This window comes from Haliotis rufescens, unplaced genomic scaffold, assembly GCF_023055435.1.
Source record: "Haliotis rufescens isolate VD_foot unplaced genomic scaffold, xgHalRufe1.0.p SCAF_62, whole genome shotgun sequence".
Lineage (NCBI taxonomy): Eukaryota > Metazoa > Mollusca > Gastropoda > Lepetellida > Haliotidae > Haliotis > Haliotis rufescens.
This window is the reverse complement of record NW_025964353.1, coordinates 1,184,944-1,205,599: the sequence shown is the minus strand read 5'-3', so window position 1 is coordinate 1,205,599 and position 20,656 is coordinate 1,184,944. Positions and strand designations below refer to the sequence as shown.

Here is a 20,656-nt window from a genome sequence, read left to right as displayed (position 1 = left end):
AACTGGTATCAAACATATGTGTGAGATCCAATTCCAGGCCCGTGATTGGCTACTTCATAGTGATGACTTGAGGTCAGATAATGACAGACTACTTTCCTGAGTGCAAGTCATTCATAAGTTGCTCGTGCTTCAGTCGAATGTTCACCTACGTCTGTATTGAACAACAGGACCGTGTAATTAATAATAAAAATAATCAAACTTGTCCTCGCCTGCGAGTTTGTTTGTTATTATTATCAGTTACATTATCTGTTGTTATGTCAACATTATCGTTTTTTAGAGTGTGAACCCCCTGGATGCTACAGTGACACATATGTTACTCCTCTTCAACCCTCACTTCGAAGGCGAATAAAATTAAAAATACATCACGCAAACTAATACACTTCGCAGTTTTGAATTCACTCTTTTGTTTATCATTTGCTGTCATTTTAGGCAAGGCAAATTTACTGAAAGTGACTTCTGAAAATTAGGTGCATTGTGAATCTCGCCAAATCACAATTAACGACGTTATTTACTGTGTGTTTAGAAATCTAAATATCGGATATTTACTCGAATAATTTAAAGTAGAAAAATAGCATATTAGTGATCACGGGTATCAAATCACTAATGATAAGTCTGCAACATAGCTGATAAGCCTAGAATCGTTTAGAATGTTTTGGAAAATACGCATACACGAATGCCAAAGTGTACGTTCAGCCATATTGGATTGTGTTTACAAAATGCCGGTTATGAGACACCTATTCGATCAAGTATATTTCAAACTCAGCTGCTATACAACTCGTTGTTACAAAACGTATCTAACTCGCTTTAGCTCGTTAGATACGTTTTGAAACAACTCGTTGTAAGATCAATGGTATCTGACAGACACTCGTGTAGTAATCTCTATCTACAAACTGAAGAAGTTGGAAGAATGACGTTGGATGATAAATAAAATCTCACCCTCGTGTCTTTGGATATCAAATATATCAACACTCGTTGATGAAAGTGGAAAAACTCCGAGGCTTGCCAATGTCAAGACACAAGGGTGAGATTCTCTCTATGTATGCTTGTTTATGAAGGGAGGCCCTTTTCCAGGTTCATTTGCTTGCATACTAGTTTGAACAGGCAAAACAAAAAACAAACACCTGCCTGCACTATATTTTCAAAGGTCATTGCCTGAGATCCAATTCTTATTTTTTTAAGCCTTACTAACTTTTTCTAAGTTGTTATGTAAACCTAGCACAATAACTTCAGTATACTAAGACATTGGCACAGTATTTTCACTAAAGTTGAGGATTTTGACTGCCATGCATTTGAATATCTGCTAATAAAATGACACTGCCTGTCAAAATGACACAAGCAATATTTCAGGTCTATGACGGCAGTGTGTAAATAATTGAGTCTGGACCAGATGATCCAGTGATTGACATCATGAGCATCAATCCACACAATTGGGATACGATGACATGCATCCACCAAGTCAGCAAGCCTGACCAACCGATCCCATTAGTCACCTCTTACGACAAGCATAGTTGCCTTTTACAGCAAGCATGGACTGCTGAAGACCTATTCTACCCCGGATCTTCACGGTTGCATCAGAATATGTATTGTGTCAGGACTTCACCATCAAGATACAAACTTGATCAGGAATGTGTGTATTGCTCCATCTCTGGTAAATAGCAGAGAAGAGTGTGTGACACCCAATTTACAAAACCTCCTCTTCCCGAGGCAAGAGAGTTAACTGACTTTAAAAGTCCAGTTTCCACCCTTGCCGAACTTGGCTGGAATTCCTGGGCTTGATCGTAGCGCCGCCAGTGGTTATTACAAGTTATGTCCCTTCTAAGCCTCTCCTATGGACAAATCAGATTCCATCCCTTGCATTTGTTTCAAACAAAACGGTGGCGCCCAGTCAAGAAGATATGGTCGATCATCAAGGTCTATATTGTCATAAAACGGGTCTTTCATCGCGAGGTGCATCAAATCACGCGGGCACCTTGATTAAAAACATGAAAAGGTTTGGAAAATATCTGCTGACAAGTTGGCCTGGAAACATGCTTTGCAAATCCTGCAATCGACCGAAATTTCGATTTCATTGCGCGATTTTGAATGGACTATGCATAGACTCGTTAGCCAAGCCAAAACGTTACCATAATACCAGCCTAGTTCGGCAAGGGTGTAAACTAGACTTTTCTTAGTCAGTTAACTCTCTTGCCTCGGGAAGATGACAAAACCTATGACTGAAGCAGTTGGGTTGTCGTGTCGAATATTTGGAAAGAATAGTCTCCCAGTAAACCATGCAGACTAAATCAGGATCTCGGTCCCACTTCAGAAAGTGACTATCATAACCCCTATCCCATAACCATAATCCCTAATATAAGACAGATACGCGACAAATCGCAAGAACACTGAAGAATGTGTTCTTCATCACAATAAAACATTGTTCTATCATGACGTCATTTCTGGAGATTTGAACATGCGATCACAACTTGATGACGTCATATTGGATGAAATATTTGTGTAAAACAACATTCACTCGCTGCTGCATTGGTTAGCTGTCGTATCAATTTACCTTCAAGAAACAACAAGACAACATTTTGCAATAAAAAGACCATAGTTTATTGATCATGCAGTCAGAAGCTGTTGCCATGACGATAAGTGTAATTTCAGATTGACTGTGACCTATACACAACAATGGCTGATGAGGGAGTCGAGGCAGTGACCAAATGCATTTACGTGTTCACTATAAAACAACATGGCAAACCGGTAACTTAGATACGAACGGTTTAAGAATGAAAGAACATGCCTTTTATTACCTTTAGTGACAGAGATTATTTAAATCAATAATTAACAAAGAGGCATTGAACTTAATACCTTTCAAACAATGACAATTTGATATAAGCAAATATGCTCCTCAATATTACCTGCTACGCGGGGAGGGGGAAGAGACTGTCCTGGACTATGGCCTGAACTTCCAGTGTACAGAGTCAAACAGTAATAATAAACATGTAACAAAAAAGACTAATGTTTTACATCTGAATTGACTTTGTATAGAAGTGTTTGGTATAAATGATAAAAAATTGTTTTTTTGCTTCAAGAAATGTGAATCAAACACTTTCATAATATGCTGGTACATAAAAGCTGACATATTTGTCATGGTGATATCATATTTTTCTACATTGTGACTTCATAAATCAGGTGATCTTAAAGGGGGACCAGGCTCCGGCAGATTGGCAGCCCCAGCAAGTTTGATTGCAGTTGTTCCAACACTTTGGTTATCAGCTAATTCTGTGTATCAGTTGTCTGGTAATGTCTCTGTCTCCGGCACTATTTACAATGTGTAGACCTTATCACTCTGGGGGTGGAACATCAACGCTTCATCATGTGAGACTTCCGAACAAGCAAAAGAATCAGGTTCACGCACCCGTGGGCAACCATTAAACTTAGCAGACCTTAAGTCAATTATGAGAAATTATTTGTAACAAGTATTAAATATAGTTTTCTAAAAGTACAAACATCCCATACTTCCTTCACCTGATTCTGATCACACTTCAGGGCACGCCTTCTACACAACATATTGTCAGAAGTCATGGCAGGTCGCACTGTCTGCCTAAAAAGCCATGGAGAAACAAAAACATTTTCATCAATGTCAAAACGGCAGTAAGAAAAACAGTTTTTGGTAAATTACCTGGACAATTACCTTTTGGTGTGCAGGATTCTGGTGTCAATTTAAATGGTATTCGTAACTCGGGGTGGTACGCGGGATGCAAATAAAAATCATATTTGCTGTGCAGAGTTAAAATTTAAACCAAAAAAACAAAATACAAAATTTTATATTCAATTTTTTCTTGATATTTTTTCAATAATTTAACATCAAACTGCACCTTTTCTCAATGCTTCTGAGACTTGTGTTTAGCAGTACTTGGGATTCTGGGGTGAGCAATGAGTGACAAATTGTTTCTGGACAAGTGACTTTTTACAGTTTAAAATTGCCCAGGGGTAAGTCAATAATTTGAAATTCCCACCCCCCTGCGGGCACCCCCAGGCCATAAAGCCTGCCCTCCTTCCAGGTGCATTCTACACTACTGCTATCACAGAGTCCTCACGCACGTCTATACAACTATTTACAGCATGACTACTTCATGAAACACTATCTACAATTCATTGGAGTATAAACCTAAAAACTGTACAGTCAACACATAATATCTTGTGTAATTCAACAATCATGGACAATTCATCAAGACGGGGGACAGTTACACTGGTACAATGGATAGCAATGATTACTGTAGATGCCAAGGTATAAGCAAATAAGGAAAAGAACATCTACCGTAAATCATTGTATAAAACATCAAATGTCAAACAATGCCAGACTTTTTACACGGTAATCTTAATCCCTGCATATAAAAGAATGCCTGGCATAACAAGAAATACAACTGAAATGGTAAATCATCATGTCTAGTGATGTTCAATTGCAAATTTTTACAATTTCATTGACACAGTTTGCTATAGCGTTGTTCATTCACCTGCAGGAATACAATGTAGTTGTTTTACCAACAGAAAAAGAGTTTGATTGAAGCATAACCTTTACAAAGGTTGACACCTTTCTTCAGAATCTTTTTTCTGGTCTGCAAAATTTGGCTTATCTACAGTCATATATGGTATATATTTCATTCTGGTTAAAAAGAATATTTAAAAACATCCAATTTCAACTATTTTTGTTTCATTTCCTCAAAATGTTAAGTGGGTAGAAAAAGAAAGAAAAGAAAGTGGACGTGGGCATTTTTAAGATAAATTTTCAACAGGTTTTAATTAAAGTATTTTAAATAATTTTACTCATTTCTGTGGAATTAATAACTGCTTCTCTTTTTCATTTTTTTCAACATTTCAACCAAGTTTTAAAAAATCCCAGCCTCAGTATGACATGGATACTACTTATTACACAGACACAAACAGCTCCATTGTTGAACCTGTCTGTTATCATCAGGTGTTTTCTCCAAGGGTTCTGCTGACTCAACACAAACTGAGAATTGTCTCCACTGGCTGTTGACTGATTATCATAATGATAATTCCAGGTCAGTACGAGAGTGAGTGAGTGAGTATGGTTTTACGCCGCTTTTAGCAATATCCCAGCAATATCACGGCGGGGAACACCAGAAATGGGCTTCACACATTGTACCCATGTCGGGAATCGAACCCGGGTCTTCGGCGTGACGAGCGAACGCTTTAACCACTAGGCTACCCGACCCCCCTCAGTACGAGAGGGAAAGTAGCACCTTGACTTGTCATATAGAGATACACTATATGTTTTATTTTATTTTATATGTTTCACTTGGTCGACACTACGTTAAAGACATCATCTTGTCAAATATGTGTTTCTGATTTTTCTTTTCTTATTTTGGACCTGTGAAGATTCAGGGTAGAATAGGTCTTAAGCAACCCATGCTTGCCTTAAAAGGCGACTATGCTTGTCATAAGAGGCGACGAAAGGGATCGGGTGGTCAGGCTCGCTGACTTGGTCAATGCACGTCACTGTATCCCAATCACGTGGATCGATGCTCATGATGTTAATCACTGGATTGTGAGGTCCAGACTCGATTATTTACAGACCGCCGTCATATATGACCAGGAAATGTAAACAATCCTTAACAATTTTCATAGAATTGACTTCTTCGTCTGGTTGTTTAGACCAACAACAGTGGAAAAAGCCTCAAGCAAGAGAGGCGTACTGTTTTACACTCTTGTTGAGACAAATCTAATACTGGTTGATGTATAGTTAATACATGACAGAACACAGCAGAACACATGTATGAAAATAAAAATACTAAAGAAATGGACAATAAAATGAAAAAAGTTTGATGTCTATATAGATTGGTACTGATGGATGGCAGCATCTCATGGCTTGACCAGATCCCTGCCTACAGATGGATATACTGGGGATAACATGATTATACCACGGGGGTGATATACACACATGGAGAGTAGGTGTTATCCCTGCTGTGGGCCTACAGATAACATGATTATACCACGGGGGTGATATACACACATGGAGAGTGGGTGTTATCCCTGCTGTGGGCCTACAGATGGATACACTGGGGATAACATGATTATACCACGGGGGTGATATACACACATGGAGAGTAGGTGTTATCCCTGCTGTGGGCCTACAGATAACATGATTATACCACGGGGGTGATATACACACATGGAGAGTGGGTGTTATCCCTGCTGTGGGCCTACAGATGGATGCACTGGGGATAACATGATTATACCACGGGGGTGGTATTCACACATGGAGAGTGGGTGTTATCCCTGCTGTGGGCCTACAGATGGATACACTGGGGATAACATGATTATACCACATGGGTGATATACACACATGGAGAGTAGGTGTTATCCCTGCTGTGGGCCTACAGATGGATACACTGGGGATAACATGATTATACCACATGGGTGATATACACACCTGGAGAGTAGGTGTTATCCCTGCTGTGGGCCTACAGATGGATACACTGGGGATAACATGATTATACCACAGGGGTGATATACACACATGGAGAGTGGGTGTTATCCCTGCTGTGGGCCTACAGATGGATACACTGGGGATAACATGATTATACCACAGGGGTGATATACACACATGGAGAGTAGGTGTTATCCCTGCTGTGGGCCTACAGATGGATACACTGGGGATAACATGATTATACCACAGGGGTGATATACACACATGGAGAGTGGGTGTTATCCCTGCTGTGGGCCTACAGATGGATACACTGGGGATAACATGATTATACCACAGGGGTGATATACACACATGGAGAGTAGGTGTTATCCCTGCTGTGGGCCTACAGATGGATACACTGGGGATAACATGATTATACCACAGGGGTGATATACACACATGGAGAGTGGGTGTTATCCCTGCTGTGGGCCTACAGATGGATACACTGGGGATAACATGATTATACCACAGGGGTGATATACACACATGGAGAGTGGGTGTTATCCCTGCTGTGGGCCTACAGATGGATACACTGGGGATAACATGATTATACCACAGGGGTGATATACACACATGGAGAGTAGGTGTTATCCCTGCTGTGGGCCTACAGATGGATACACTGGGGATAACATGATTATACCACAGGGGTGATATACACACATGGAGAGTGGGTGTTATCCCTGCTGTGGGCCTACAGATGGATACACTGGGGATAACATGATTATACCACGGGGGTGATATACACACATGGAGAGTGGGTGTTATCCCTGCTGTGGGCCTACAGATGGATACACTGGGGATAACATGATTATACCACAGGGGTGATATACACACATGGAGAGTAGGTGTTATCCCTGCTGTGGGCCTACAGATGGATACACTGGGGATAACATGATTATACCACGGGGGTGATATACACACATGGAGAGTAGGTGTTATCCCTGCTGTGGGCCTACAGATAACATGATTATACCACGGGGGTGATATACACACATGGAGAGTGGGTGTTATCCCTGCTGTGGGCCTACAGATGGATGCACTGGGGATAACATGATTATACCACGGGGGTGGTATACACACATGGAGAGTGGGTGTTATCCCTGCTGTGGGCCTACAGATGGATACACTGGGGATAACATGATTATACCACATGGGTGATATACACACATGGAGAGTAGGTGTTATCCCTGCTGTGGGCCTACAGATGGATACACTGGGGATAACATGATTATACCACATGGGTGATATACACACCTGGAGAGTAGGTGTTATCCCTGCTGTGGGCCTACAGATGGATACACTGGGGATAACATGATTATACCACAGGGGTGATATACACACATGGAGAGTGGGTGTTATCCCTGCTGTGGGCCTACAGATGGATACACTGGGGATAACATGATTATACCACAGGGGTGATATACACACATGGAGAGTAGGTGTTATCCCTGCTGTGGGCCTACAGATGGATACACTGGGGATAACATGATTATACCACAGGGGTGATATACACACATGGAGAGTGGGTGTTATCCCTGCTGTGGGCCTACAGATGGATACACTGGGGATAACATGATTATACCACAGGGGTGATATACACACATGGAGAGTAGGTGTTATCCCTGCTGTGGGCCTACAGATGGATACACTGGGGATAACATGATTATACCACAGGGGTGATATACACACATGGAGAGTGGGTGTTATCCCTGCTGTGGGCCTACAGATGGATACACTGGGGATAACATGATTATACCACAGGGGTGATATACACACATGGAGAGTAGGTGTTATCCCTGCTGTGGGCCTACAGATGGATACACTGGGGATAACATGATTATACCACAGGGGTGATATACACACATGGAGAGTGGGTGTTATCCCTGCTGTGGGCCTACAGATGGATACACTGGGGATAACATGATTATACCACAGGGGTGATATACACACATGGAGAGTAGGTGTTATCCCTGCTGTGGGCCTACAGATGGATACACTGGGGATAACATGATTATACCACAGGGGTGATATACACACATGGAGAGTGGGTGTTATCCCTGCTGTGGGCCTACAGATGGATACACTGGGGATAACATGATTATACCACGGGGGTGATATACACACATGGAGAGTGGGTGTTATCCCTGCTGTGGGCCTACAGATGGATACACTGGGGATAACATGATTATACCACAGGGGTGATATACACACATGGAGAGTAGGTGTTATCCCTGCTGTGGGCCTACAGATGGATACACTGGGGATAACATGATTATACCACAGGGGTGATATACACACATGGAGAGTAGGTGTTATCCCTGCTGTGGGCCTACAGATGGATACACTGGGGATAACATGATTATACCACAAGGGTGATATACACACATGGAGAGTGGGTGTTATCCCTGCTGTGGGCATACAGATATCATGATTATACCACAGGGGTGATATACACACATGGAGAGTGGGTGTTATCCCTGCTGTGGGCATACAGATAACATGATTATACCACAGGGGTGATATACACACATGGAGAGTAGGTGTTATCCCTGCTGTGGGCCTACAGATGGATACACTGGGGATAACATGATTATACCACGGGGTGATATACACACATGAAGAGTGGTGGAACATGGAGAGTGGGTGTTATCCCTGCTGTGGGCATACAGATAACATGATTATACCACAAGGGTGATATACACACATGGAGAGTGGGTGTTATCCCTGCTGTGGGCATACAGATAACATGATTATACCACAGGGGTGATATACACACATGGAGAGTGGATGTTATCCCTGCTGTGGGCCTACAGATGGATACACTGGAGATAACATGATTATACCACGGGGATGGTATACACACATGGAGAGTGGTGGTACATGGATAACAATTAAAACTATACGTCATTTCATGACAACATTTGAGATAAAAAGATGACTTGTTGGTTGGTAAACCATGGTATACAGTAGAAATATATATATACTATCATACAGATGACTTGGTTGTGCCACTGCTGTGTCTACTCTTGGACAGCTCAGCCATGTTGCACAGTAGTGAAGTCTAGACAACACAATAGCAGGGACTGATATCTAGCAACACTTGCCATGTAGCCCACTTGCCATAATGAAAAGGTATTTAAGAGAAAAGAAGAACGCAAGCTATGAGGAGCTTTTCTATCAATATTCTGTTTAGGACATTCAGACTTGCTGAGAAATGACCCAAGACAATTTTATAATATGTCTTAGTTTACGTTTTGCCCATCCCATTTTAAGAATAAACGTTACTGTTTAGATTGTTCTAATTGTTATGAAATAAACAAGTAATAAGAAATATCTAGAAAACAATCTTAAAAGCAAAACATCTGTCAAATATTTAAGATTAAAATCTCTAATTTTATTTTTCAATAATAGAAAACAAAAAAACAAAGAAGAAAACTGTGGCATAATATGAAATTACGTAACTGTTTCTTCCATTGAATACTATTTGGATATTATGAGTCAGCAATTCCCAAATACTACTTAAGGCAGCCATTAATACATAACTTGCTGACTCAGCAATCACCTTGAGAGGGACAAACATGCATATGATGATAGATGGTAGATACAAGTACGTACTGGTTGATTACGTGGCACCTGGAACATCTAGTCTGTGGAATACGTATTCTATATAAGCAGTAAGGCAAAACTTAAAATACACATATGCATTTCTACATATACACTGGTGATAGAAAGCACATATAAGAAAACCCTTAATGCTCCGGTATGGTTTAAGTGAAACTCTTTGAAGCAAAACTACCGCACTAAAATAGTAAATATACACACAACATTAACATCTTAGATGGCAAAATGCTACGTATCTGAAAACTAACTTCCCTAGCTGCCCTATAGTATGAATGAAAATCTAAGAAATTACAAATAAATCATGTTTCAAGATGATGCAACAAAGCCACTCTAAATGGCATGACACGGATGGTTACCAATAGGGATATTTTATATACTCTCTGGCACTGTATTATTACATGGAAAATCACCCATCAGTTACTTCATGCCTCAAGACTTAAGCCTGGTTCAGACTTTTCAAACTATGCACCTGTATACTCTAACTGCACCAAGTTCTTTACTCAGTATTGTCAATTACTAGGAGTCTATGGTAAAAATGCAATTGGTAATCAAATTAAAAGGTGGTTAACCATCAGAATGCAGCTTCTATCAACGCCAGTAAATTAATCTAAATCATTACAGCACAATGCTGGAAACTAGCTACTTCATTATACAAAGGCCATTTTGAAATATAACTAATCATCCATCATAAATAGATTTTTTTCAAACTGATAAATTATAAAAGTTGTAGTCACACAAACAAAATATAATTGTATCAATACTACTCAACATGTGATAAGAATATTCCATGATACATGATATTACATGTACCATGTACCATGTATGTCCACAGTGGGAAGATGCTGCGTATCCCTATCCACATTTGGGCTGTACGTAGAACGCCTCCCATTTATAGACGGATCGTACCCATAGCAACTGTTAATATGGTCCCCCAGCAGCAGGACCAGCTTGATGGATAGATCTCATACTCAGTATGTCTGCACAGTTCATAGTGTTCATGGACCACCAGAGGGCGCAACAACACATGCTCTGCCATGTTGGGTATCCTGATTCATCGCTAACATTTCAAGAAATAAAAGCCAGAACTGTTCCATCACGGAAGAATCTTTAGGCCACACATTTTTTATTTTTCGCTTCACAGGCATGCTGCCCCTATTGAAAACATAAAAATATTTAGTTTTATTATTTATGTGTCCCGCTAAAATATAGACCCTTTTATACAATGCAAAATGCTATACTAGTATATAAATTCTGTGTCCATCTATCACTATCAGTGAGGCCACCTCATACCTATCATATAAATAAAAATTATTTACATTTTTTTATTTCGACCAACCGTGTATGGAAAAGCTGGAATAAATCCATGAAACATAAAATTAAAAGAGTGTTGCCTTTGATTTGGATGACAGTGTCGGTTTTGTTTCAGTCTTAACTCTGGGCGAGGCCGCAGAGCAGGATGAAAAGCAGCACATGTTGGCGACCCCAGGCTGCATGAGCCATGTGCTCAGTGAATGAACTTTGTCCCAGGTCACAGATCACGGGTGGTGCTGAAGGTGGGTCGACTGGGCGTCTGTCTACTTAGTACACAGTACACAGAACTGGTTTTGATTGTCCACGCAGACCTCCAGATGTTAAAGCTTCAATGGACACCAGCATCAATTACATTCATGCCTGAATACTCGCGGATGGACAGTGCTTTTGTCATTAAAAAAGTCTTGAAAATTACATCACAGCAAAGATAAACATTGTATGACACTGTGCAAGAGGATTGACTAGAATGACTAGTTCAGCTGATGACAGTCTATCAACCTCACTGAGGAAGAGTAATAATACACACGTATTTCTCTCCCGGGTCAAGCATTGTCATAACCCCTTTTGTCTATGTCACAAGACTCAAACCTGGTGACACTTCACAGTCGAGCTGGGAGGTCTTCATAGTGATTCTCCGTGTCAGAATTAACCTCGGAAGTGTTTGTGTAGGTGTGTTCTTCCATCAGCTTCTTCATCTTCTCAGGGGGAACATCAAGAGCCGAAGACTTAGACCCCCCCTTCATGTCCACATACAGGTTACATCCCTTTGAGTCACTCTCCTCTTTGGAGGTAGCTTCAATCAAAGGCTCCGTATAGGGTTCTTCCGGGGATGCGGAGAAGTTGTCACTGCTCGCAAATCCTGATGCTCCACCTTCACTGAGAGATACCGCTGAGGCTGAATCGGACCTGGGAGGTGGAGGGGGAGGTGGTTGACCTGCTAGGCAGTTCGTCTCCTTCCTGAACGTGTTAACGCCGTGGTTGACTTCCTTGTTGACCTCCTCATACAGTGTGTTGACCTCGTCAGGGGACATGTACATGCTGCTGACTGGGCGTCGGCCGTTGGAGTCGTTGTCCCCTCCTGCCCCGTAACCCTGCTCGTTCTGATGGACGCGTCCGTATGCCTGGTTGTCGTATCTCACAACCATCTCCTCCACATTGTGCTTGTCTCGTTGCCTGCAACAGAAACAACCATCATTGTTTATAAAGAGTGAGTGAGTGAGTGAGTGAGTGAGTGAGTGAGTGAGTGAGTTGCCCTGAATCCCTGACAAACATGTGTAAAACAACCTAACCAGGGCTCTGTTCCACAAATCTATCTTAGCACGAAAATCACCATAACTCATACTTAAACATGGACTGACGATAATGGTCATGTTACGATTGCTTCATGGAGCAAGTAACTACTGTATTAACGCAATACCAAGAAAAACCAAAAACGTAGTGGAATCTGTACTTTACTAAGAAACTGTTATCCCAAATAAAACATTTGTTACATTTGACCACTTTCTAAATGCCATTGTGTATTGATAGCTTTTGGCCATGGGAGCCGTGCCAATTTACACTTGTCAGAGGGGTACACAAAGTATGTGATCTCGACTACCAGTTGTCGGAGTTTCATTTTTGTGGAAGCCTCGGTGGCTGAGTGGGTTAGATTGCTGACTTTGTGTGCTGGCGATTAGGTGTCTCACTCTGGCAGTGTGGGTTTGAATCCCGGATGGGATTCAACCAAAAAAGTACTTGAATCTGTACTTTACTAAGAAAGCATTATCCCAAATATAACATTTGTTACATTTGACCACTTTCTAAATGACATTGTGTGTTCATGATAACAAAAGTAGTTCTCGGGCCCGTTTCACAAAGCAATCTTAGCTCTACGACTGTCGTAAGTCTATGTTCATGTAGAGTAAAATAGACTTACGACTGTCTTGTCTTAGCGCTAAGATCGTATTGTGACAACAAAGTATATGTCTAGAAGACCCAGGACCTGCTACTCCTGTTTGGATTGTCCAGTAGACATGATTGCTCATGAGGGAGGTGTCTGGAGGTTAGACTATTACACAGTCCTGATATTATTTGGTTGAAGGACTGTACCTCTTTCTGTAGATGAAGAAGATGAGCAGCATCGCAAAGATGACGAGGCCAGCAAACCCAATCACAGTCAACAGGATGGACACTGGAATAGCAAAACATAGCAAAACTTAAAACTGTCCTCAAGGGTAAGGTTTGTTTGTTGCTTAAAGTCACACCCAGCTATATGAAGGTGGCCAGGTAAATAAGTAAGGACGACCAGACAATCCAGTGATCGATACTGTAAGCAACGATTGACACTGTCGGGGTATGACAACAAGCTAAATCAGCGGATTTGACCACCGATTCCATTTATGACCAGGGAAAGACTGTACCGTGCAGGATTTGGGAACATTTGTGGCTGGTCCCGTACTAATCATGTCCCTCACATAACACTTCGATCACTGGACACAAACACTGACAAGACCATTTCTGACCTTGTCAGTATTCCTGGCCACATTGCAGTATGTGAATATACCTGTTTTCTCACATGCTGCCAGTGTACAAATGCAATAATCCATGAGTGCAGGATTACTAATTATCTATCACACAAAAGACTTGTTTCTTAATTTCATATTTAAGGAAGATGTTAAAACAATGATACAAAACAAAAGATGTTCAAAATAAATTTAATACAAACAAACATTGTAATTATAGGAAAAAAAATTAAAATGGTCTTGGTTCTCAGGCACTGCCCGCATCATCATAAAGTTCGTCCCCCTTTCGTTTTTATTTCTATTTTAAAAAACAACCAAAAAATCCAATGGTAGTAAAATACTGTATTGAAGTATTTTATTCATCAAGGAATATATTTATGTAGGGAGGCCCTTTCCCTGGCTGATTGTACACAACTGTTTATTTGGTTACACAACTGTTTATTTGGTTACATACTAGTTTGAACAACAACAAAAAACACACTGCCCGCCCGCACAATATTTTCAAAAACCATTGCCTGAGAACCAGTTATTTAATTTTTTTAAGCCTAATTTCAAAAACCATATCTGTTGTAAAGAAATGCTGCTGATGTGAGAACTCACTGTTTCCATTGTCCTCCTGTTGTCCCGAGGAGGCCGTGTGGGCCAGGTGGCCATTGTCTTGGTAGGAGTGGGCAATGGCTGGAGAAAAACACAACACAATGGCAGTATACAGCATGTAACAAGGCATAGGCATCTCAGAGGTAACCCAGGTCCACTCCTGGCTCACAGTCACTTGGCATAACGTAGCTGTGACAGTATTTCTGTCATATCATGGAGTGACACAGTTTGTAACCAATGGGAGTGAGTGAGTATGGTTTTACGCCGCTTTTAGCAATATTCCAGCAATATCACGGCGGGGGACACCAGAAATGGGCTTCACATATTGTGCCCATGTCGGGAATCGAACCCGGGTCTTCGGCGTGATGAGCGAACGCTTTAACCACTAGGCAACCCGACTGCCCTTGTAACCAATGGACATGGCAGGGTTAGAAATGGCCGCTAGTCCACTGGTATGATACTAGTGAACATTTGGAAGGGCTAGCTATTTTCTCCCAATAATATAGCTATGCTTAGAAATGAGTTGTGGATTAGCTCTGAATAAGTCTTAGTGTCTGCCAAAGGCTGGTGGTGTCAAGCCAAGGATCACAATCTAGGGACATAACTCTTCACAGTGGCTGCCTAAGTTCTCAGCTGTGAATCTTTTATAAAGAGTGAGTTGTTTTTAACGCTGCTTTGAACAGTATTCCAGTTATATCACGGCGTGTCAGATTACTGTGGAAGGAAAGCCCAAAGTGATACAGGTCTCTTTGACGTTCACCACTTTGGTGAAACCCATGAGCACGGGTATGGCGCTGACAAACCTAGAAACATAATCGGGCGAACCGGGGTTCCAACCCATGATCACAGGTTTCTGGCGTACCCAAGGGACACAACTCTGCACAGTGAATTAGGGTGCCTTAGACGACTGGGGCCACCCATGGCCCTGTTTTGTAAAGAAGTAATCTAACCCAGAAATCTCATTCAATTCCTTTAATCCTGAGATTAACATGATTTCATTCCTGTTTTTATAAATGAAAATGTTGTAGTAAAAGTAAATGATCTATAAGATATAAAGCAGACTTCATTATAAAAACATATGTCTATATTTGACAGAGAATATAAAACATAAATTTGAAAAAAATAAATTTTAAACATAATTATCATTTATTTACAGTAAACATAGTAAACTTGGATTACAGGACTTCTGAGTTCGGAAATGTCATTTGACAGTTCACATAGACAAATTCATGATCAGAATTAGTACCAGTTTGATAGCTGTATCATCCACAAATACCATGCTAGACCATGCGGTATCATAGCAACCCAAACAATTTGCCTCCACGCTGAAAACACACCATGTACACCCAAACAAAATAATTCACTCAAAAGCATGCATTTGTAAGTATTTAACACAGCACACTTAAATTATCTTAACAAACTTATCACATAAGGCACTTCATGCATTTAATGCTGTCAGCAAATATTTCCACTGAAGTCACATGAAAGTAGAGTTACCTCCCCTTGTATGATTGCATGAACTCTACCTTATACACTTGCTGTTTGTAACATATTGTCATTAATGGCATTGCTTATTGTAGTTCTTTCAACATTAACAATGTCAATGATTCTTTTATGTCCACCTATAAACATCTGTATATCATACTGTTCACATAAGCACTGTTGAGTTGCAATGTGCGACAACTTGATTATTCCAATGTGATATTTACCCGACATGTTCAAGTAGTTTAAGACTAATAGTCAAACAGCCCAGTTCTGACTCGCACAGAAACGTTTCAAACCACATGTCATTAGGGCCCTGTTCCACAAAGTGATCTCAGAGCTATGGCTGTTGACAGTATATGTGAGGTGAGGTGAAATGGGGTTTAACAGTGTGTCCAAGATTATTGCACTTATTTAGCGATGTGCATGCACGTGTGTGTGGCTGCTTGTACTAGTCCGGACTAATGCCGATATAAAGTGCTAGCCCATTGAGATACCAGCGTTAGAAATTGGCACTAGTCCTGTAGTCCTTACCAAACTGCCCAATAGTAAAGGTATCCTAAGGACTAGTAGAAATTGGCCCATTTTAGGGGTTTTGCTCTGTTATCATTCTAAGGACTAGTGGACAAAAACTGTTAGTTTCTGACCCTGGATACTATGTTGCAGTTTAACATACGCCACTCAGACACAGTATGCTGACTCCGGGCCGACCAGTCCTTGTTTTAGTCCCTGAATGCCGAGCGCCAGACAGGGTAACACCAAGTACCATCTATCTATTAACGTCTTTTGGTATGACGGGGTAACACCAAGTACCATCTATCTATTAACGTCTTTTGGTATGACGGGGTAACACCAAGTACCATCTATCTATTAACGTCTTTTGGTATGACGGGGTAACACCAAGTACCATCTATCTATTAACGTCTTTTGGTATGACGGGGTAACACCAAGTACCATCTATCTATTAACGTCTTTTGGTATGACGGGGTACCACCAAGTACCATCTATCTATTAACGTCTTTTGGTATGACGGGGTAACAACAAGTACCATCTATCTATTAACGTCTTTTGGTATGACGCTGCCGGGGAGCGAACCCCGAACCTTCCGCTCTCCGGGTAGACTTGAGTATATGTGAAAGTATGTGTGCTACGATCTTCTTATCACTACAATCTCTTTACGAAATGAGGCCAAGAACTATTGATTCCAAGAACATAGGTCAGGTTTCATCAGCAACATGGAACTATGCTTCATTAAAACCAAATGATCAATCATCATGGACACAGGCTTCCAAAGATCAACGAACACAACACCACAAGCATGCAGCAAGCCAGGTCAACTTGTGGCATGACAAACTCACAGTCGCCATGGTTACTATAAAACATTGTTAGTTTCAGCACACAGTGGAGACAAATTCTGAGTTTGCTACAAACCTTCTAGACTATGATGTTTCATGAGACGCAGATCAAGTTGCTTAACGATTATTACAGGTAGCTCGGTTGTGGGCGTGGTCACGGCTATAGTCGCTACAGGGTCAGATGATATAAGATATATTTGATCTGTCCACATATGAACTTTCGACTTCCCTAATCCCTTATGTCCACATTCAAGGGATCATATTCAAAAACTTTTTATTCCAACAAACCTTAATTTCTGATTTCACTTTAAAAAATGTTCAAGATAAGAGGTAATGTTTTTTGCCTTAGTGTATTTTTGAAACTTAAATGGGAGATCAATTACTTTAATCAAAAGAATATTACTCAGAGAAATAGTTTCATCTGTTGTAAATAAACACCAGTTGATTTCTCTTTATCAGTACTGAACAATAGCTATCTTGTAACCAAGGTAACATATCCTTTCATCAAAATCAGTGTAATTGTGAAACATTTAAAATATTTTAAAATCTCTAGCTTCAGACGTAATGATCAGTAATTCCATTATAGCTGAGACTTACGGAACTGGCAGATGTAGTAGTAATGGTACTTTAAGGCGCCGCAGTGGTAGTCATGCCAATGCCATCCATCCTCCCGCCTCATCAAGGCACAGTTCTCAATGGACCAAAGTAACGTCTTGCTGGGCTCGTTCCTTGCCCAGTAGGAGTACGACACCTTTTCCCCTGAAACAAGAAGCAAACGCAAGATGAAAGGGCTGACTCAGAGCAGGTATATCACTATTGACGTATTACAGTACTTTGCATGTACTAGTGGGCACCACGATACTGACACAGGGGCTTGTTACATACACACATACACAAGGGAGGCCTGATGGTTGCCAGGCTCCTCTGTATGTGAACATTCGGACATTAGGACTTAACATGGAACCCATGCTGATGTAAAAGAATGTACATGAAGCGTAATTTATACAGGCCAAGTTGTTTCTACCACGTGTTTAATCATGAATCTCTCTACCCGTGAAGATCCGGGGTAGAATAGGTCTTCAGCAAGCCATGCTTGCCGTAAAAGGTGCCTGTGCTTGTCATAAGGGGTGACTAACGGGATTGGGTGGTCAGGCTTGGTGACTTGCTTGATGCATGTCATTGTATCCCAATTGCATGGATCGATGCGCATGATGTCAATCACTGGATTGTATGGTCCAGACTTGATTATTACCATGATTACAGACCGCCGTCATATAGCTGGAATATTGCTGAGTGCAGCGTTAAACAACATACAAACATGAATCTCTCTCTCTCTCTCCCTCTTTCTCTCTCGGTGTGTGGCTATTGTAAGTATGTAAAGACATAAGAGAGAGGATATCAAATATGAAATATCTTAAATATGTAAAGGTATAAGAGAGAGGCTATCGTAAGTATGTAAGGTATAAGAGAGAGGCTATCGTAAGTATGTAAGGTATAAGAGAGAGGCTATCTCTAGTATGTGAGGACAATCACTGTGTGGACCAGCCCGAGTTTGTAAGTACCCACTTACCAGTAGTCCATACCCATCCTCTGTCTTCATAGTGCTGGGCTCCAATCCACACTCCCTGGTTGTGCCAGCCCAAACCTGGGGAATTAAGTTCTGACTTAAGAAAGTTCATGACTCCACCATTCATAACGGTGATGAGGTCGCCCCCCATCCCCTGACAGTGAGTGGACGCAGCCGTCCAGTACTCCTCCTTGTTGACGAACATGTAGCACGTGTTGCTGTGCACCGCCGTGTAGTAGCCGCTCTCTTGCACTAACTCCGGACAGTGTCGGGCTTCTCCCTTCTTGGCTGGAACATACATGACAGGTGGAAATAAATACATTGAAGGTGAGGTGTGGCAAAATAGGGTTTAACGTCGTCCAAGATTATTGCACTTACAACAAGTACCATCTTTTAAAGTCTTCGAACCCCGGACCTTCCGCTCTCCAGGCGGACGCTCTACCACTAGACCATGGAGGCGATCATACATTGAAGGGGATTCCACGGCATTTGATAGGGTAACAAAGCAATTATTGTTTGTGTTAATGTTTCCAAAAAGCGTAGAAATATTAGGCCACCCCTATGAAAGGACTATTGTTTCCTGATTGGCTGAAATAGTATGGGCAGGGCTTGTGTTGCATTATCATTACCGTGATGAAAGGTGTCATTGATTACGTACTGTTGTTGACAGGTTTTTGTATGTTAATGATCAAATAAGCAGTCCATGAAGATATTGTTGTTGACATATTTATTTATTAGAATTGACTTCAATATAACATATATAAACGATGCACACTTGCACAGAATATTTTATATAAACATTGGCATTGGCATTGGCATTATAACCCGGATGGCATAACCTGGGACTTTTGTACTGCTGAAATCCATTCTGCGAAAAAAATGGCTTACAAAAATGGCATTATAACCAGGATAGCATTATATTTATAACCTGGGTGGCATTATAACCTGGATGGCATTATAACCTGGGTGGCATTATATTTATAACCTGGGTGGCATTATAAAGTGGTTGGCATTATAACCAGGGTGGCATTAAAACCAGGGTGGCATTATAACCTTGCTGGCATTATAACTAAGATGGCATTATAACCTGGGTGGCATTAAAACCAGGGTGGCATTATAACCAGGGTGGCATTATAACCTGGGTGGCCTTATAACCAAGGGTATTATAACTTGGTAGGACTGTGTAGACAATTCCCCAAACATTAGCAACAACATTCTGACCAGCGCTGACTCCACTGACAGTACTGTGACAGGGTAACAAACCATTAATGGCCATATAAACCATAGTGGCAGGTGTGTCAACAGTACATCTCATTCCCTTCATCTTTCTCGGTGCTGCAACACTCCGACTGATCCTGGCTCCCATCAACAATTACATCTACTGCTAACTAGGGCTGTAACGATTCACTGATACCTATGATATCATCGATACTTAGGTACACACAATACTTGAATTGTCAGTTTGTGAGAGCGTGATACGCTATAAATGGAACAGGAACTAATAGAGTCACCTCCGGTATTGGCAGAAGTAGCATAGCGCCACCTGTAAGCATGGCAGGACATGGGGACCTGAAGGCTGAGGACGTTACAACTAACTGTTACATTTGATAACCATCCCTTCATGTAAAACTGTTTTGTTCTTGTGGTTCTCATTGTTTAAGGTTTTGAGACAAAAGTAAATAAATGTATGAAGAATGAAGTTTTAGAGCTGTATTTCAGTGATTTCATCATTTGTTATTGGGATAGCAGT

General features: G+C 41.1%; 2 protein-coding genes across 9 annotated transcripts in view; both read right to left on the bottom strand.

Annotated features, from left to right (window-relative positions):
* Positions 1–2,568: 2,568 nt before the first annotated feature.
* On the bottom strand, positions 2,569–9,106 carry LOC124110847. 7 transcript variants are annotated; one of them, XM_048386949.1, is made up of 2 exons: positions 7,338–9,106; positions 2,569–6,134 (listed from the first exon to the last, which is right to left on the bottom strand). In XM_048386949.1, exons 1-2 carry the CDS (start codon positions 9,104–9,106, stop codon positions 5,795–5,797), a joined length of 2,109 nt encoding a protein of 702 aa, XP_048242906.1. In that variant the 3' UTR covers positions 2,569–5,794. The 7 variants fall into 7 exon arrangements, with proteins under 7 accessions (XP_048242906.1, XP_048242905.1, XP_048242907.1 ...); XM_048386948.1 differs by having other exon boundaries at positions 2,569–7,250; positions 7,425–9,106; XM_048386950.1 differs by having other exon boundaries at positions 2,569–6,293; positions 7,425–9,106.
* LOC124110846 overlaps positions 2,569–20,656 on the bottom strand; it is a 33,814-nt gene continuing 15,726 nt past the window's right edge. Inside the window, exons 2-7 of one of the 2 annotated variants that reach the window (XM_046470297.2) lie at positions 18,910–19,194; positions 17,937–18,098; positions 17,416–17,508; positions 14,506–14,583; positions 13,493–13,574; positions 2,569–12,577 (exon numbers count right to left, since the gene is read on the bottom strand). In XM_046470297.2, the coding sequence (XP_046326253.1) occupies positions 12,004–12,577; positions 13,493–13,574; positions 14,506–14,583; positions 17,416–17,508; positions 17,937–18,098; positions 18,910–19,194 (1,274 nt within the window). In that variant the 3' untranslated portion in view covers positions 2,569–12,003. The remainder of the gene's footprint in view (positions 12,578–13,492; positions 13,575–14,505; positions 14,584–17,415; positions 17,509–17,936; positions 18,099–18,909; positions 19,195–20,656) is intronic. The other variant, XM_046470298.2, reaches the window with a different exon arrangement.

Coding starts and splice junctions, on each gene's coding strand:
- LOC124110847 (XM_048386945.1), bottom strand. CDS start 9,106: ATGTTCCACCACTCTTCATGTGTGTATATCACCCCGTGGTATAATCAT. Junction 8,950..9,021: donor CATCTGTAGGCCCACAGCAG/GGATAACACCTA, acceptor TGCCCACAGCAG/GGATAACACCCACTCTCCAT.